Source organism: Lepidochelys kempii, chromosome 8, assembly GCF_965140265.1.
Source record: "Lepidochelys kempii isolate rLepKem1 chromosome 8, rLepKem1.hap2, whole genome shotgun sequence".
In the NCBI taxonomy this organism is placed as follows: Eukaryota; Metazoa; Chordata; order Testudines; family Cheloniidae; genus Lepidochelys; species Lepidochelys kempii.
The window spans coordinates 8,877,129-8,897,287 of record NC_133263.1 but is presented as its reverse complement, the minus strand read 5'-3'; the positions used below and the strand labels follow the sequence as shown (position 1 = coordinate 8,897,287).

Here is a 20,159-nt window from a genome sequence, read left to right as displayed (position 1 = left end):
CATAACGGAACATTGCGCAACTTTAAACGAGTATGTTCTATAATAGATCAGCAATCTAATAATGAAACAATGTTAACTGGGACAACTTTAAGCGAGTTGTTTTTATCTATACAAGCAAGAAAAACTTGGCAGAAGTTGTTCACAACTGTGTTTAAACATGACTAAATAAATAACAATAATAATGTAGATGGGTTCCTTAGGCACAATGAGAGAACAACTGTATCTCTCATTGGCTTATTTGACAGGGCCATTATGATGTTATGCAGCTTTTGTTAGGCTTGCCAACTTTCTAATTGCACAAAACCAAACACTCTAGTCCTGCCCCTTCCCCGAGCCCGCACCCCCCACTCACTATATTCTCCTTCCCTTGGTGGCTTGCTCTCCCACTCCGTCAGTCACTTTCACTGGGCTAAAGCAGGGGGTTGGGGTGTGTGATGGGGGGGGACTCCGGGGTGGGGCTGGGGATGAGGGGGTTGGGGTGCAGGAGGGGGCTCCAGGCTGGGGGGTGGGGCTGAGAGATTCGGAGTGCAGAAGGGGGCTGTGGGTTGAGGCAGGAGGTTGGGGTGCAGGAGGCGATACAGGCTCTGGGGTGGGGGTGCAGGCTCTGGGGTGGGGCCAGAGGTGAGGGATTTGGAATGCAGGAGGGGGCTCTGGGTTTGGGGGGGCTCAGGGCTGGGGCAGGAGTTTGAGGCCCAGACTTACCTCAGGTGGCTCCCGGTCAGCAGCGCAGCGGGACTAAGGCAGGCTCCCTGCCTCTCCTGGCTCCGCGCTGCACCCTGGAAGCAGCCAGCAGGTCCAGCTTCTAGGTGGGGAGGAGGGGGTGTAGGAAGCTCCGCACGCTGCTCTTGCCTACAGGCACCGCCCCGCCAGCTCCCATTGGCCATTGGTTCTTGGGGCGGGGGCAGCATGCAGAGCCCTGTGGCCCCTCTGCCTAGGAGCCGAACCTGCTGGCTGCTTCCGGGGCACAGCACAATGCCAGGACAGGTAGGGACTTAGCCCTGCAGCATCGCCGACCGGACTTTTAAAGGCCCGGTTAGCGGTGCTGACCAGAGCCGCTAGGGTCCCTTTTCGACCAGGCGATCCAGGTTGAAAACTGGACACCTGGCAACCCTAGCTTTTGTACATGTCAACAGAATAATAAGACGGTTCAGAAACAAAACCAAAAATATTTTCTCATAATTGGAATTGCCGTGGCAAACAATGCCCTAGGTCAGGGGTTGGCAACCTTGCAGACGTGGTGTGCCAAGTCTTCATTTATTCGCTGTAATTTAAGGTTGTGTGTGCCAGTCATACATTTTACATTTACAGGGGCCGGCAGACGGAACCCTCTCTGGCAGCGGGGCTGAGCAGGGCCGTCGGCCAGGACCCCAGGGCCACTGTAAATCAGCTCGCGAGCCACCTTTGGCACGCGTGCCATAGGTTGCTGAACCCTGCCCTAGAATTCCTATAAAATTCCACTCTACAGATACAAACAACAGGGGGGAACACTAATTTTCAGTCCCAAGCCCTGCTTCACTCACTCTGTTCTGGCCTACTCTACAGAGCTTACTCTGTAAGCATCTTCACTACAACGTTGCTCCCGCCGATATAAGTCGCCTACTACACCGACCTAATAACTCCACTTCCACAAGAGGCATAGTGCTTAGGTGAATGTAGTTAGGGTGACGCAGTGTCTGTGTAGATACAGGGTTACTTACATGGCCTGTTGGCCGTCAGCCCTGCACAAGGCTCACAGCTTGCACAGTCCCCGTCCGTCCCCCCCCAACTGCCCCACTTAAGTCGGTGCAAGCCCATCTGGTGAGGAGGCGCACCACCAGCAGAAGGAGCGCAGTGTGGACATCAAAAACCACAGTAATTACTGCAGTGACTGTACATCGGCCTAACTAAGGTGGACTTAATTTTGTAGTCGAGACAAGGCCTCAGACAACTGCTTTGTGGTGCAGACTGCAGAGATATACAGAACTGGGCATCTTGTTTAAATGGCTGCTGGCAAGTGCATCTGTCACATGCAGAAGATGGTTGGATGTCCACCTACGGTCTGATCCTCCTGTTTTACATCAGCAAAACTGGTGTAATGAAGTAGAGAATCAAGCCCCTGGCATTTCACATAGGTTCATTTAAAACCTGTTTTGTAGAAAGCTGCCTCCATAGGAGTTTGGCAAGGCTGTGTTCTGTCACCACCGTTGTCTACCATCATTGGCACTGACTGGTTGATGGATAAGTATCATGAGGCAGCTGTTGCTGCTGTTGAGCTGAACACAATTCTACTCTGAGATCTCGAATATGCCAACAACACTGTCTTCCTGGATCCATTAGTGGTGAATCACTACAGCTGATGGCTGATCTGGTCAGGGAAGCAGCAGCACTGGTCTGGCTATAAATCAGAATAAAACTAAATCCCTGGCCATCATCATTAAGCAGCCTCCAACTTGAGAATACAGCCAGCTCGGTATTCCTGTTTCTGGACAGGATATCAAGAAGGTGTCAACTGCCAAATATTTGGGTAGCCTCCTAGACAGCATTGGAACATGCTGAAAGATGTGGGTTCTCGTTCAGGCCCTTCATTGTGACATCAAGCTTGCTGTGAAGCTACAGAACCACAGTTATACCAACTCTGCTGTATGGAAGTAAAAGGTAGGCATTGAGGAAGGCTGGAGAATGTCAGACTGACGTTTTCATTTCTTATTGTCTTCATCTTCTGCTCTTACACCAAGTGGCAGGACAAGATCAGAAATGAGGACATTCAAAGCCAAATCTAGCAACCACTCCCATCAGCACTGGTTCAGCTTCGGCAGCTCTCTGGCGACAGATACTTTATTAGGATGAGAGACCAATGAATTCCAAAGTGTGTGTACCAAGGAATGCCATGACATGGCCTGCATTCCCATGTGCACCAAAAGCTTTGGTGGCACGATGAGACTGCCAGCGATGGCCATAAACTGTATATCCAGCCAGACCACCAGCAGGACCTTGCCAGAGATCAATCCAGGTGGTGCCTGATCTGCAAAGAGGCAACGTCCCTTTGGGATTTGCCTTGATGATGATTGTAGAAAGCTACCTGCACTCCCACAGTAGTTTGGAAATCAATCTGTCACAATCGAGAACAGGTAGAGGAAAGATAACAAGGACCAAAACAATCTTTTCCAATATTTCTTATCCCCCCAACCCAGGTACTTTTTGTAAAAGCTAACTTTTTTTTTATCCTAGTTGTTTTTAAAATGGAAATCTCCTACCACCTCTGATGGAGATGTCTGGAAAGACATTCTTTTTGTTTTGTGCAGTGGGAGAAATGAGTGTTTCTACTATCTATTCAGAAATTAAGACTTTTTTTCCTGAATATAGTTAAAATAGTATGAAAATGCACGTTTCACAATACACCATTTAAACAAAAACACATTTCTCCGACTGAATAGAAAAAAATAGTGCATCCTTTCTATTTAAACACCATGGTGAATGGACACTTTAAAGACACACACAGGGCGTTTTATAGTGGTTTGTGGGAGACAAGAAATGTAAAATTCAGAGTTACTATTCCTCATGGAAATGAGATGGGGGTGTGTTTATTTTATACCCTAGCTGACGCAGTTTTAATCTATATCAATATAAATAAATCAGAGGCTGATTATCTCTGCATTAGAACTACCATTTCATGCAGAAGTCTGGACATAGCTGGGACATGCATATCCTTTGGAATCCATGCAATAAATAAAGCTGACTCTAAAGACTGAACCATGCATTAATTCATTACATCAATTCGTTTCATAGCAGGCTGTTGTCATGTAAGAAATACAATGTGGCCGGTCAGAGCAAAGCTGCTGGCAGTGACAAAAGACTAAGGTGTTTTTTAAAATCAGAACTCAGCAGAAGATGTTTGGGGGGAAAAAATAATCACACGGAGTGACGCTATCTGTTGAATGACAAGCAGAGAGCAGTTCTGAGAATACTGTGCGTGTGAATGTGAATTAATGCATTAGCAAGCTGTCCTGTCATCTGCAGCTCTGCCAGCCACAAAGCTGCTCATTTGCAGAGCAGGATATAACTTGCCATCAGACAGGAGGAGTTCAATATCCATTAACAGCAGTGACCGCTGTGCTGCATGGGCTTTGTCGGTTTCACCACCTGATGTGTATGAGCACTGCATTTGGAGACTTCAGGGTTAGTCCTGAAGAGGAGGGATTTTCATGCCCTAGTTTCAAAGCTGGGAAACGGAAACAGCTTTTGGGAAATGAAAGTCTAACTTTGGGGTTTCCAGGCCATTTCCAGGAAAAAAGGGGTTTCATCTCCCAAATTTACGGAAAGCAATCCCTCCACAAACTAACTCTACGGCGTGTCCTCTTCAAAAAAGAGCGAAGTGAAAGGACAGCATTTGGATGAGCAGGGCTCAGACTGGTGAGAATGTACCATAACAGCTTTCAGAGCAGCAGCCTTGTTAGTCTGTATCTGCAAAAAGAACAGGAGGACTTGTGCCACAAGTCCTCCTTTTCTTTTTGTACTGTAATAACGAGACTTACTCTAAGTCCTCCCGGGCAACCCTCTGGTGTTCCCCCGGGCACGTAACTCTTTTGTTGCCAGCTGCTGAGGTTAATGTGGTTGATTTTGCTATGGGCAGCAGAATTGCTGGACACAGATTTAAGGAGAAAATACAGTGAAGGGTTTGGGACTGGCTGGAAATGTGAAAGGGAAAGGAGATGGGTCGACGCTGTTTACTGCAGTGCTCTTTAATGTCACATGCTCCCCTTTTTATATTGAACCAAAACAGCCTGGCATGTCTGGGGGAGAGGATGGCATGGACACCCTTTTCTCCCTTTCCCAGCTACCAAAAGCACCTTAGGTCCACCCTCATTAGCTGCAACAAAAATAACCTCTGACATCCCCAGCCATCACTAGTAACTAGATTCACACGTGTAGGGGGTTAAACTTGATTCTGCTTCTGGCAGACAGTGTGTAGTGGATGGCTTTTGCCCCGTAGAGTCTCTATTGGGAGTTCCTGTGTCTGTTCCTGAAGGCTGAGCTCACCTTTCTGCACTCAGGATCAAATCCTGGTACTATTCAAACAACCTGAGTAGCCAAGCGATGCATAGGAGAAGGGGGTTAGAGAAAGGATTCTTTCCCTCAAGGGCAAAGCCCTGAGAATTCATTAGCACAAACACCTGCTCCCAGTGCCATGGGGGAAGAAACAGCTGGTCTATCTACATAGCTATCCATAGGGTCAGTCTAAGCAGTCAGTCCTAACAGAGGTATAATAAGCATTGAAAACCAAAACATGGATGTGAAGCTTCTACTCCAGTGACAACAAACCCTTGGGAATGTTTATTTGTCTCTAGTGTTTGCCTGATCACATTGGGTATTGTTGCTGTTTTTATATAATTCCTATGAAAGTGCCACATTTTTCAGGTGGGGTCATAAAATGTGAGGCAGTCTGAACAACAAATGTTGAAATATTTCCCCACAGCAACATGCAATACGGGAGCATGGGGCATATTTACAGCTTTTCATTATTTTATTTTTATAAGCAGTAAACAATCTCTACACTGAAACGATGTCTTACACTGACAGTCTCTGTTTTTGCTTTTCAGAAAAGGAATACTGATGAGTGGTCGGAGAACTGGCAAACGTAATTTGTGAGCACAGACTTCTCTGATCTTTCCAAGGAAAAAAGGTGAGATTTGTTTCTTTCGTAATTAATTTCTGCCTATTCCCCTTTTAAATTGATGTTTCTAAACCAGTTCTTTGATACAACATTTAATTTTCTGAATGGTACATATCACACACACACACGTTGATTAGAGAGAGAGTCTGAGTATTGTAATTCAACTTTTCTGTAGTTCTGATGACTCAAAAGGTAATTGCTTGCAATACTTTTGCAAGAAATTGCAATAAGTCAGGCACTTCTAAATCAGAAAGCAATTTTTTCTGCTTACTGGTGCAGGCCTAATGTTTGAAAAAATTTAGCAGCCCTGAAAACATCTATACTCAGATAGCAAAGAGCCTCTAGCGGCAGCCCTCCAAGGTAGTGAGATTTCAGACCTTAGAGTCACACCTTTCTGATTACCATTTTTTCTGCATCAGTTTTGTTATGAACCACTACAATTAGAGACTAATGGTACATAGTATTAATTACTAGATGATTAATTCAAAATGGCCAACACTCATGTTCAAATTCAAGTGGGAAAGAGCAAGACGACAATCAGTGTAACGGGATACTAAAAGCACAAAATCTCATGATCTGGAAGGGCAAGAAACCAACACTTCAACATTGGATTCCCAGAAATTCTACTGAAGTATTTCAGTTTTTCTAGCCCCAGCAGGTCATAAAATACTGGAACCTCAATGTTTTCAATATTCCTTTGATCTAGTCACACTCTTTTTATGCTGGTCCATTATCAATAGTAACATCCTGAGCTTGCTGAGTCAAGGTGAAACGCACAATTCAGCCTTTTCTTTACCCCGTTGCAGATGTAGTGTGTCCTTAAATAGCCTCTACTGACAATCACACATGTTTTACCTTTTCTGTATAATAGTTCTGGTTAAGACAGTGTATGTGTTTCTAAATAACATTGAGCTAGTTGATATCTTTGAAAAAATTAAACAGTTTCTCGCCCCCCTCAAAATACACACAGACAAGAATAAAATAGTCTAATAAAGGAGAAAGAAGATGGGTAATATCCACCAGACTGAGCCCCTGGCTGTTATGGTGGAACAGCTCTTGCTTTCTGGCTCAGGATATAAATAACTTCCAAAGGGTTCTATCGTTCATTGCTAATATTTAATGTAGGGCTCTTCTACTATATTAACATGTCTTTTTATCTTCAGTATAGCACCGAAGAACCCACTTACAGCGACCCAAAGTCTAGTATGAAACACTGTATCGTTAAAAAACTAAATGTCACTTGTAAAAATGTTGTATTGATTTTTCTGTGATTAAAGTTCCTGGTCAAGTCAATACAATGCATAGGTTTCATGGGTGTCAGCATGTCTGTATTGTATTCATGCACAGTTGGATAACTAGTGCACAGTCTCTTTAAAAGAGGCACAAGAAGGGACACTGGTACATGAGTTCTCTGTGAATGTGTATGTGCTGAGCTGCTGACAGTAGTGTTTGTATTTTAATGAAAGCCTGTTTAGTTTACCCTATCCTATGTGGATCTCTATTCCTGTGAGCAGTCTACACCAAGACAGCCCAATGTCTTCACTGAAAAGTTAACCCTGGCTGGGTACCTGAGCTAGCCTAGTCCAGGTGTGAGCATCCACACTGCAAATCCACACCTGAGCCAGACTGAGTAGTTGTGTCCACACTGATGCCGCACTCATCCATGGAGTGGGGGATGGGGGCTAGGACTTCTGGGGCACATTCCATGGCTCTTAGTGCTGCCCTGAGTGGCACCGTTCTATTCATCAGTTCGCAGCATATTGTCCAAGGCAGGGAGCTGTGACCTTTGGTCGTCTGGTATGTTGTCTGGAGGGCTTTGATTTTCTCCTGCACCAAGGTCGTGTCTGCCAGCTAACTGAGAACTACAGATTTCAAATATATCTCCCCTAATCTGGGCTCTTACTGACCTCACACCAGAGGTCCACCCGAACCTTGGCGTCAGTTTCTGGCCGGCTGGCAGCACTCTGAGAGGATAATTTTCCCATCTCTGTTTACGTGCAGCAGAAAGGCAGCAGGCAAATGTGGGGGTTTAAATGCTGAACCGGTGTGCATAAACTGGGAGGTGACATCTGGAGCAGAAGGGAGTAGGCAGAGAGCAAGAAAATATGGCCCTGGTGGAGTTTGGGGAAGGCATTGAAGGACTATCAGCACCTGAGTTAATTCCTCTGCATCCACACTGCAAAGTGGTCTGGTTGCCAGCCTGAGCGAAAGTGGAGCCAGGTTCTAGCCTCTATCTCTAGCCAGGCCAGCTAACCCAGGTTTAAAGCATGGGTCAGAGGTTTGTGTGTACGGACAGTAGCTGGGCAAGGGGCCATATCTGAATAAGAGCCTGAGTTAACCCTGCAGTGAAGACAGACCCTCAGAGAATGGAAAGACTTCCTTGGCCTAGTTTAGCAATCCTAAATCCTGCAGCATCAAAGGTCCATCCCTATCTCCAGTACAGACCCTGTAATTACTCCCAGACCTGATGACACTAGACCGCATTTCAAGCTAACAAGGGGAAGAATGCTCAACCTGCAGACGTGTGGAACTGGGAGGTTCAGCAGCCCAGGAGGAGTTATAAACAGGTGATCGCATTAAGATTAAATAAATCCATGCGACAAACCCAGGCATGAATCTCTCTGTACGGATTTACAGCAAGCCCATCTTCCCATCTCTGTCAGGATAACAGGACTGCTGTTGGCTGTTTTAAGAACTTGTTTGGAAAATAGCGCATCACCCCCGTAGCCATGGTCACACAGAGGACATTAAACCACAAACCACAGGATGACGTATACCCTGGCCTGGCACAGTTCACTTCATACTCCTGGAGGGGGAATAAACCATCTGTGGTTCTGTGATGTGTAAAAGCCAATTGTTCAAACCCATCCCCCTTGGAATGCCACTGGCCCTGAATTTGGCCCGGTGCTCTGACAAAGTGCTCGTTTTCCCACTGACACAAACAGGCCGGTGCAGTGACAGTTTTCACACCTCCTGCACTATCTGGAGGACTCGTGAAGGGGACAGTCCTAGTCGACTCCCCTCAGTCAGTGCATTAGAATGTTGGGGGCTTCACCCAGAGCATGCTGAATGACCCATGTGGTGGGGCTCCCGCCCACCTTTCCCTTGGGAGGCTAAACGGGTCTCACTTTTAGACAGTTTTTCCTGCTATGCCATCTGCGTTTCCCTTTACTTAATTTCATCCCTTTGTGGCCGTAAAGTGCAAATATATTTCTGTTACCACTGACATCAAGATGCTCAATGGGACTTTCACTATCAAAAATAGTTAGCATAGCGCAGTTGTACCTACACAGATGCGTTTGTCATCTCAAGAATAACATTTGCTCCTTAGCATGCATATCATTTTACAGGGTGCAGTTGTCATGCATTTCCTCAATCCCAACCATTTAAAACCCTTTACACATTCCTCGCTCCATGTGCTCATAAAAGTCACTTGCCAGGTGGATTTTTTTAAATTGACCCTGTGAAAACATCAAAATCAAAGTTTTTCTACTGACAGAACCTTGGATTTCTCATTTTACCTCCTTAAATGCCTATGAATGTGGCTGTATAGGTTGGGTTGTTTTTCCTTCAACATACACCCATGTTTTTTAATTGTATTTGTACACTTGTGTGGGAGATGTGACATATGCAAAATGTAATGAACCAAATTGTAGAGCAACCCATGTGCACAATTAAGCCTATAAAAACGAACACAGGTGTCTTATTAACGGCAACTATTAGAAAGTAGGTACAATTTTAAAAATACCTTTGAAACATCACTTGGCCAGCAATGCCAGCAGAACTTTCTCTTTTAAAATACAAACATTCAAAGGGGTATTTCCGCTTTGTGGGAGAAACATTCCTACTTTCATTTACCAAAGCTCAAAAGGCCAGATTCTAATCTCAGTTACACCAGTATAAATCCAGAGTAACTCCAATGGATAAATAAATCGCTGGACTGACTCTGGATTTATATCAATTTAACTCACGCTTTGCAAGAGAAACACTCCTGATGACATGCTCTTCCTCACTATGACATTTAAACTCTTACTCCAGCTCCTGCTAGATCTGTTGTGTTGACATTGACTGACTTATTGACTCCAAAGGGCTGATAAGGATAGTGCTTGCCTCAGTATCTCTGCTGAAGTTCACTTTTAATGGCTTGATCCCATTAATGACAATGGAAAGACTCGAGAGATGGATGACGTTGTAGGTGCTTAGGAGTAAATCTTCCCATCTGGCCATGAAAATTAGAAAAGCCAAACTGTTTACCCTACCAACGGTATTTTTTCCTAGTACAAAAACACCAGATCTAGGGCTTTAACAGAAAGTTTCCAAGATGCTTGTGTTTTAGAATTCAAATATAATATACAGGGCTTGATTCGCCTCTTGTTCACACTGGTGTAATTCAGGAATAACTCTCCTGAAGTCAATGGAGCTCCCTCAGTGCAAAATGGATGAGAGGGGAAAGTTAGGTCTATTGTACATCTCACCTAGTTTATACTTTATTTCTATTTTATAAGAATAGCCTGGGTTAGACTGTTAGTTAAATGTGCACACTCCCCTAATGGCTGCTGGATTTGTATTTTATGTTTAGAGTTGGATTTTATGACTACATTTTCTCATATCACTGCTGTCATTTGCAGTTCCATTTACAGAATGTACCTTGCGATAATACACAAAACTATTAGCTCCCAAGAGAGAGTTCCCACATATATATCCCAAGAGAGAGTTCTCTCTGACTGATGCAATCAGTGACATTTCATCAAAACTGCCCCTTTGAAACCTGTATATTTTTTACAATAGATTCTATACGCCTGAATATTCTCCTGAATATGACAGTGTGGTAAACTCTCCAAAGCATATTAATTTGCAATCAATGACCTTTAAATTACCTAACAATAGCAGCATCATACAACGCCTTCCATGTGAAAAGAATCCAAGCTATTTTCATTAGCAAGGATCACTCTTGGATGTATGCTTTCCATGTGATCAATCCACTTTTGAAAGGTACTTAATATTATTAAATGGGGCTTTACTATTAAAAACAAATACAAACTATTTAGTAGGTTTCAGAGTAACAGCCGTGTTAGTCTGTATTCGCAAAAAGAAAAGGAGTACTTGTGGCACCTTAGAGACTAACCAATTTATTTGAGCATGAGCTTTCGTGAGCTACAGCTCACTTCATCGGATGCAGTGAGCTGTAGCTCACGAAAGCTCATGCTCAAATAAATTGGTTAGTCTCTAAGGTGCCACAAGTACTCCTTTTCTTTTTGCAAACTATTTAGTAATACACACAGTTGTACTGCAGTGTACAAACTAAACAGTGTGGATGATTACATGCGTTACTGATTTACTATGCAGTATTGATAAATAATAAGATTAAAAGCAGAAGACTATGACTTCCTAATTGTATACATATATTATGTAATCATATCTTATAACCAGTTACTTATCCTAGAGATGAAAATTAAGGAACCTACATTGTATCCAATATTATAAAGAATGTATTTAGGATATTAAAGTTAATGTGATTTATGCACATTTAATTTTGATGAACGGGGGAGGGAGGTTGGGACCGGAACAAATGCTTAACGTTAAGCAGGTGCTTAAGTGTTTTGCTGAATCAGGGCTTTAAATCACTCAGTCATCTGGTCACAGAATAGTTTTTCCAACAGATGCATTACAATCTTCACATGTGCCTGATCTTCAGTAACCAGGGGATTCGGTATTTGCAGCTGTCTGTGTAGCTTTGATACATTATTTAATATAATATGAATCTAATATTCCAACTATAAATGATCCATATGACTGAAACTTCAGCCCCCTTCTTCCATCTGTACACATGGATAAGAAGATTCTACCGGGTTCCCTGTCCACAGATTGGGAGGGACAGAGTAGAGAGGGCCAGGAGGTGTCTGCAGATTCTTCCCCACTTCTCTCAAATCCATGGAGCATAGTAACTTGTACTTATTTCCCCTTATTGCGTGAAACTTTCTTAAGAGTGGTTCCAGGGGCAGCTATGGGATAGCAGAGTCCCAGCAGCATGACCCCTGTAGGATGCAAGCATGCTGTCCAGCGATAGTGGGGAACAAAGAAAGGAAGGGAGCAGTCAACAGTCCACTGAGCAGATGCCATTTGCCTCTGGTGGATCCCCCATCCAATAGAAGAGTTAGAGGGAAACTCCATATGTGCATACTCATCATTCTGATAACCTGTATTGGGGTATCTCGACATAAAGAAGCATCAGACCTTCAGTTTACAACACTGCAGAACTTTGTATCTTCCTGTATATGTGGATTTCTCTTAAACCTGATTTGATTCATATAAGATAAATTGCTATAAATGTTTAGCATGGAAGATGCTGTCCATACCACACATGCTGTATGCGGTTTATATGACTGCAGATGCAGCACCTATGACCTGGAGTGAGGCAGAAAGCAGGAACAGCTGGGGGTCTGGGATAAGAAGGACAGGAACCACAAGCAAGCAGGAATGCAGGGCTCAGGAATCAGGGAAGCAGGAAAGGTCCATAGTGGCTGGCAGGCAGGGATTCCTCTCCTTGCTCAGATAACTTCTTTCCTGTGCCTCTTCCTAGCTTATATAGAGCTCCCCAGCCAATCAGGGGTGCTGGATATTTTCCCCCAATCAGGAGCTTCAGGGGAAGAGCCATTTGTGAGCTAGCAAATCACTGGTTCCCTTCTCCAGTTGCTCAGGTGAGCTGTGGGATGGTCACTGTGGCCTAAGCACTACCTGGGGAACCATGGGCCAGATTTGAGGTCACATGCCTAACTGCAAACATCATCTTAAGTTCCATTGAATTCAGTAGGACTTTAAACACATCCCTGAACAGAGATCCTTTCTCGGATCAGGACCATGGTAAGTCAATTCAGCGTTTAGAGTTCCTCCTGGAACATACTGTACAGCACCAGTTAGCTGATAAATACTGTTCTCACAGCTGACATCCTTGAGTTGCTGGGGCAGAACAAAGATTATAAACAGAAAGAAACAGTTACATTTAATGTGCTTTAAATAAGGAGAAACACGATCAATGTTTGCCAAATGGGAAAGGACAAAATCAGCTGGGGAAACTATGGTGAAGCTTTTAAGCTATGACAGAGGTAGAAGGAAAGTCTCTCTTCAGCCAAATAACCTGGCATGTACTTCTAACAGGAGATAAAAGATTAAAGGACCTTTTTCCCCTGAAGCAACAGATGAAAAATAAGATGAATATTAATTACTAATGTGTCTATTCATAAATGCCAGGTGCAGAATTGCAGTAAAGAGCCTGACAACTAGAAGTGCTATTAACTGATGGAGTTTATGACCTAACAGGCACCACTGAAAGCCCATTGGGTCATTCATATTACTGGAGGGTTAATTTAGATGGGAAAATGCTCTAAAAAGGTAGAGATGTGGCCACACTATTCATAATACCAGTGAACATCAGAGTGCACTGAGCAAGTCAAGCTGGACGTTCATAACCCTAGTCTGGGCATAATTAGAACTGGGTGAAAAACACAATTCCATCCTGTGGAAAATTCTGAGATTTCAAAATGTGGTTTTATACCAAACTGGGATGGAAAAGTAGAAATTTTGGATTTTTTTATGAAACTAAATATTCCTAAATATTTCATTTCAGAAAGGTCTAAATGTTTCCTGTTGCCTTTGTTTCAACTTTTATGTGATATAATTTACAACATTATAAATATAAGTATATTGTATAATGTTACTTTTATGTTACAATAATAAAGTCAGATGAAATGTTTCACTAGCATCCCATAAAAATGTCAGTGAAATCAGTACACTCCCACAAAATTTGTTGACATAATCAAATAAATATTTTCAGCAGAAAATTGTTTGGTCTAAAATCTTCGACCAGCTCTAGACAAAAATCTTCGTATCAAACACAAAAGGAGAAAGGCACTTCTGGGCATCACAGCTTCCTGGGATTCCAGCAGTTGAAGATTCTTAAGTATCTAAGGATTGTGACCCTTATTGACAAAGTGGGTACAATCCATCGATGATGGAGGCAGACCCCATGCCTGCTGTACACTCTTTCTAAATGTCAGGTATGAGCATTACAAAGTGTGAGCAATGCAAAGCAAATTCTTCTGTGTTTAAAGTTCAGCCATTCTCTTTGTATATATTCCTGGAATGTGCTGAAATAAAGCAAAGGAAAACCATGCAGAGAGGCAGCTCAGAGCCATAAATTACTGTAGTTAAATGTCAGAACTGGAAACAACTATGGTTTGCTTACCAACCTTTAACACACACACATGCATGCGCACACACATGCCTATTATATATATTTATATGTATATATACACTAGCCCAGATTCTCCAGTCTGCTTTGCAAGCAGTATAAAGTGGCTTTACACTAGCCTGAGATTCCAGCTGAGAATTTCTCTTGTACAGAGGAAATTTATGCTAGTGCCAGATATCTCCCCCTCCCCGGGTAAAGGGGGATAAAGGGACATATCAGGGACTTGGCTAAGCTGAGCTCTGCTATGCCTGATCTTCTGCTGACCTTAGGAACCTTACACCTGCAGCAGAAAACAAAAGCAAAACACTTCCCTCTTAAGGTGTCCCAGGACCAGGGAGCCCTGAATCAGAGATCACCACCACTCCTTGCCTACTCCACCTGAGCAAGATGCAGCATGGATAAAGGTTTATAATTTGATAGTATTTTAACATGCTTGTTGATTACCATTGCAGGCAGAGAGTATTTTGGTTTTGGGCCTGATCCAATGGACACTGAAGTCAATGGGAGCCTTTTCATTGACTCCAATGGCTGATGCGTCAGGCCCTTTGAGAGCATTTCAGAAATATCAAGGAATTTGCCGTTTGAACTCGCTGTCACTCCTGATTTCAGGGCAGTTGTGGTGTAGTACTCGTAGCACAGGTTTGGGGATAACAATGTCCACGCCTCTCATTACGGGGCTAATTAGTGTTCGTTAAGCACTTTGAAGATGAAAAGCACTAAGTAGTAATCAGGAGAGATTTCTGGTCCATATGGACATTATTTGAAATATTCATATTAATTACTCTTTCCACTGAACGTAGAAGGAGGTCAGTTCCCAACATTTAGGGAGAGCAGACTCGACGCTGCCAAGGTGCTGAGCACTTGGGTCATGATGCAGCAAAGCACTTTAGTGCGACTGCTTACATGCAGGAAGTTAATCACAGGGTTAAGTGCTGTGCTGGATCAAGGCCAGAATGCTCAGTACTTTGCAGGATCAAACCCTGAAAGCAGAGAATAGTGTTCCTCTGTTCTGAAACACAAAGGAAGACCAATGTCAGGACATGAACTAATACCGTACCACCCCAGCGAAGCATCAAGTTGGCCAATTTCTGTATTCCTAAAGAAGCCCGTCTGCATGAGGGATGCACAGGAGCAATCTTAGACAAAATATTTCCACCATAACCAGCCTAACAATCTTTAAATAAAACTATAATTCATCAAGGACAGGAGCAGAGCAGAAAGCACACTGATCTCACCATGCAAATTTAATTTACCCACGGAGGACTTAGATACGATGGAGCTGGGATAGTTTTAAAAGACCCTCTTGGAACATAGGAATTGCCACACTGAATCAGACTAACACAGGTCACCTATTCCAGGATCCCGGCACCAACAGCGGTCACGTTCCAGATCCCTCAGAGGAGGTGTTGTAGACAGTTATGGGATAATAAACTTGGAAGGAGCTCCCCCTAAACATCCATAAAATGGACACATTATCCTCCTGAAAACTCTCCTTTGCTGTGAAGTCTGCAAAAACCTTGCCATTGGCTTGGTTGCTGGTATGCTGAAACCACAGCCTATCATGCCAGCCAGTGTGGTCTTATAGTTTCCTTGTACTCTCCCCCATTGATCTGTCTGTATCCATTTGCTGTCTCTTGTCTTATACTTAGACTGTAAGCTCTTTGGGGCAAGGACCATATTTAGTTCTGTGTTTGTATAGCAGAGATATTGTAGCGCTCCTAAGTGTACAGTAATACAATAATAATAATAACCTGTCCACTGCAGGAAAGTCTTCTCTTAACTCCCTGTAGTTAGATGCTGGCTTAAACCCTGAAGTAGGAGGTTTATATCCCTTTCAAAACTCTTGATTAATGTTCATATTTACTATTCTAACTCAGGTTACGCTTGTGATCCACGTGAACGTCTTGTCCCTTTTGAATCCTGCTAAACTCTTGGCCTTGATGATATATTGTGGCAATATGTTCCATGCACTAATGGCACATTGCATGAAGCAGTATTTCCTGTTGCATCAAACCAGCCTGCTGATTGGTTGATTAGTGTCCCGTGTCCTTTAGTATACACAAATAGCTGGCCTCCAGGTACAATTTTGAAAACTCTCTGCTTTAAAGAAGTATATAAAGCAAAGCCTTGGGCAATTGAAGGACCAGAGTAGAGAGCCTGGTTGCTGAAAGATCTGTAAACATTATCCAGATTACACACAACAGTACCACACTCAGCCAGTGATGTGAAAAATATGAATCACATTCTTACCCAGCTAAACTACCCAAGACTCTAAAGAAGGCTGCTAATTATTTCTAAGGACTTTTAATATTACTGTCCCTAAATTTGATTAAATACCACTCTAAATCCTTTCAACTGAACATCATTAGAGAAAGTTGGCTTGATGGGGCAATAAAAATGTTTTCTGTTTCCCATCGACTAATGGCTCTTCTTCAGTAAAATGTGCTATGTTTTAACATCACATAGTGCTCTTCCTCTGCTAAATTGGGGGAGCTGTGATATAGGGTTCAATAAGCATATGATCCTCCTCTTTGCTGATCAAATTAAGACTATTTAAAACTCTGTGCTTTAGGAGGACAGCAGGCTCCAATGGAGAAGTGTTAAGATCTCCAACTGTTCTAAACTGACAAACGGGGGTGGGGGTGGAATTATATCTTTTAAAACCACTGCAAAATGTGAAAGGCAGGTTAATGCAGCAGCGAAGTAGAATGTTAAATTTCCCCATCTTCTTTCCAAGAAATCGTCGATCCCAGGACAGAGAATTTTTCCAGTATAAAACTAATACACTCTAGTGCAGAGGTTCTCAAACTGTGGTCCGCGGACCACCAGTGGCCCGCAAGCTCCATTCAAGTGATCTGCAGATAGTTCCCTATAAGGTGCGCACCTGGGCGGCTGCATATGAGAGAATGAAGGACCACCCACCACCAAATTAGTGGAGCCCTGCAGTCATGGCTCCACTAATTAGGTGCCTGGACCCTGGAGAAAATGCACATGTAAAGTGAGGTGGTGGCCTTGGGGGAAATAAAGGGTAAGGGGCAATGGGGTGAGACGAGGCGGTGGGGGTAATTTGGGATGGGCAGGGCTGCAGCGGCCAGAGAAAGAGGCAACTTTCCCTAGCTTTGTGCATGGATCTAGATGGCATGAACTGTCCCACTGTTAGAACCTGGCAGGGCAGGTTCTAATCAGTGGGAGTTTTGTTTGAGTAAAAAGAAAAGGAGGACTTGTGGCACCTTAGAGACTAAGCAATTTATTTGAGCATAAGCTTTCGTGAGCTACAGCTCACTTCATCAGATGCATACCGTGGAAACTGCCTTTTCCACTGGCAGTTTCCACAGTATGCATCCGATGAAGTGAGCTGTAGCTCACGAAAGCTTATGCTCAAATAAATTGCTTAGTCTCTAAGGTGCCACAAGTCCTCCTTTTCTTTTTGCGAATACAGACTAACACGGCTGTTACTCTGAAACTTGTTTGAGTAAGGATTGCAGGATTGGGCCTTTTGTGTTATGCTGGGGTAGAATGGAGCAAGATTATATGATTTAACATAATCAAATAATAGATCAAATTTTCCTCTTGCTTACACCAGTGTAAATCTAGAGCGATTCCATTTAAATCAGTGACTACAGAGTCACTCTGGCTGTCCACCAGTGTAACAGAATTTGGCCCAAAACGTGTATCCCATGAAGCTACTGCAGTGAAGAAAATTTTAAATATACAAAACTCCTGAGCAGCAGTTTTCTTCACTGCAATGTAGATTTTTCTATTTTAGAATTCGGTTAAACACACACACACAGAGAGAGCAGAGAAAATGTAAGTGTAAATATTATCTTCCCTCGATTACAGATAGCTACGCCACAAAACCCGTATTAAATTAACATGGAGTGGCTTAAACCAACAAAGACTTAAAAAGGGTTCCGAAAATATAGTCCAGGAACAAATTGTTCCTGAGCATCTCTCATGCCTTGAGCTTCACACTATGCTACTGTCTCTTTGAAGCCCGGCTGCCGGAGTGGATCTTTCACACCATGCATCACAACATCACTGGCTATATCGTCTCAATCTCCAGCACGTAGTATTCACCTGATTACAGACAGGGTCCATTGCAGCTGCTCCCGTGGAGTGCTAATTAGTACTAGGGACTTGTTCATAGTGTAAATGAATCTTTGAGAGCCACAGAGATATATAACAGGTATCAGAGTAACAGCTGCGTTAGTCTGTATTTGCAAAAAGAAAAGGAGGACTTGTGGCACCTTAGAGACTAACCAATTTATTTGAGCATAAGCTTTCGTGAGCTACAGCTCACTTCAACCGTAAAGGTAAAGCCAGGGACTGAAACCACTTCGCTGTTAATAGGAATGTGCATATTACAGCTGTTCTAAACAATTGCAAGTGCCTAGCTGGTGATTTTCAGAATCTAACTTGTCCATTTTGAGGGTTTGTTTTAAATAACAGGAGCCAGTCAGCCACATTATAGATTAATCTCCTGAAAAAAACAACAATAGTGAATCTATTAACAAAGCTGTCTTTAAAACCTGAGACAGAGAAAACAGCCCCTGAAAGGACATTTTTCCCAGTGTTTTTCTCCAACAGCTGCGTCAATTTAAATCAAATTTGGTTTAAAGAAAATTACTCTCCGATTGAGATTTTATATGTCAGGGTTGGGCCTGAAACAAATGTTTCAAGCTAAGTACCTGGTAGCCCAGGATTCCTAATGGAAATAAAGCTAAGCATCAGAGCGAGACTACTGGCTGCTCTCCCAAACCCTCACTGAAGGACGTGTGTGCAAAGAGGTAACTGTCTCTCAATAAAAGAATATCGCACGGTCAAGATTTTGGAACTGGAGTTAGAGCCACAAAAATGAAAAACTTGGGTAAAATGCCAGGTGTTTCCTTGTGAGTAGGCAACCCGAGCACCTACAAACTGGATCCACACATCACTTTGAAAGAGGTGTTTGGGATCCACAAAAAGAAGAACGCATTTCTAAACACACACACGCACACCCCTCCAGCCTAATTCAACAACTTCAGTGCTACCGGCACTGATTGCCCCCCCCCCCCACTTTGATTTAAGTACATCCAATCAGGCCCTAACCATTGGGGATCCTCCAGTCCCACGCTGTTCCCCCGGATTTCTCACAACCCTTCAGCGCGGAGGGCAGTTTCATTCCCCTCCAATCCCCCGTCAAACTCCCCATTTCTCCAGCAACAAATGACAATGCATCGCATCCCTTTGCTAATCGGCTTCGGGTTGCATCATCAATCGATGGAGGACTGCATCGTTAAACGCAAAGTTTACCTTCCCCACACGAGAAACGCCAGAACGCTACTGGAAGCGGATCTGTCCACATCGTCAACCATCTCTAGATCTCAGGGTTCCCCATGCGGGTAAATGCCCAGTCTGTCTGCATTACTCCCCTCCTGTCCGGTCTGCAATCCCACATTTAGAAACATGCCCCCCGCTCCCAACCAGGGCTCGGAGAACACGCCAAGGTGCATCACAACAGATGTTGGTCACGTTCACAGATGCACGGGGGTGCATTTTGTTTAAGCAGACAGGCCAGCTTTGCAGCCCTGCCAACGTGCATTTAAAGCCGAGGACAGGGCAGCTCTGTCCTGCCACGTCTGCAGAGGGTTTTTTTTTTTTTTAAATATTTTTGGGTCAAAAAAACCCCAAAGCCAGTGACCGGCTCCAGCGAGCCCTGTGGAAGGGGGGGCGCTGGAGGTGCCGGGGTCAGGGAGAGCGGCAGCGGCGGATGCTCACCGCGCCTCCAGGCAGCGGGACCATCCAGGGCAGAGAGGCGAACGCTTGTACTCACCGGAGCTCCGCGCGCGTCCTCCCCCGGCTCCAGCCCATCGGAGAGAGCCCCGCGCTGGCTAAATCCCCGGAGCTCGGCTGGCCGCGCTCCCCAGCCCCCTGCCGAGCGCCCCGCAGCGCAGCTCCCCTCCACCGCCGCCGAGGGACCCGCTCGCCTCCGCCCGCTGCCGAGTGGCTGCTGCCGGCTCCGCGCGGCGCCTCCCAGCAGCCCGGAGAGCCTGGGGCGCAGCGGCGAGGGCGGAGAGCGCCGCCTGGCCGCCGCGCCGGGCAGCGGCTTCGCCCCCTCCCCGCCGCGCCCACCCCACCCGGCTTCCCAGGGGTCGCAGAGCGCCGCTTGCCCCGCCGCCCGGGGGCAGGGAGGGCGCTAGGCCCTGGGCAGGAGACAGGTGCAAGCGCCGCATAGGCTCCGGCTCTGATTGCACCCCGTTGGCCCTAGTTGCTGTCAGTCAG

General features: G+C 44.5%; 1 protein-coding gene across 11 annotated transcripts in view; it reads right to left on the bottom strand.

Moving 5' to 3' along the window:
* RASGEF1C (RasGEF domain family member 1C) overlaps positions 1-19,825 on the bottom strand; it is a 116,516-nt gene extending 96,691 nt beyond the window's left edge. For 3 of the 11 annotated variants that reach the window (XM_073355434.1, XM_073355436.1, XM_073355433.1), the window contains exon 1: positions 17,976-18,038. In XM_073355434.1, the coding sequence (XP_073211535.1) occupies positions 17,976-17,996 (21 nt within the window). In that variant the 5' untranslated portion in view covers positions 17,997-18,038. Of the gene's footprint in view, positions 1-17,975; positions 18,039-19,190; positions 19,318-19,710 lie in introns of those variants that run through there. The other 8 variants (XM_073355426.1, XM_073355428.1, XM_073355427.1 and 5 more) reach the window with 5 other exon arrangements.
* Between the last annotated feature and the right edge of the window lie 334 nt (positions 19,826-20,159).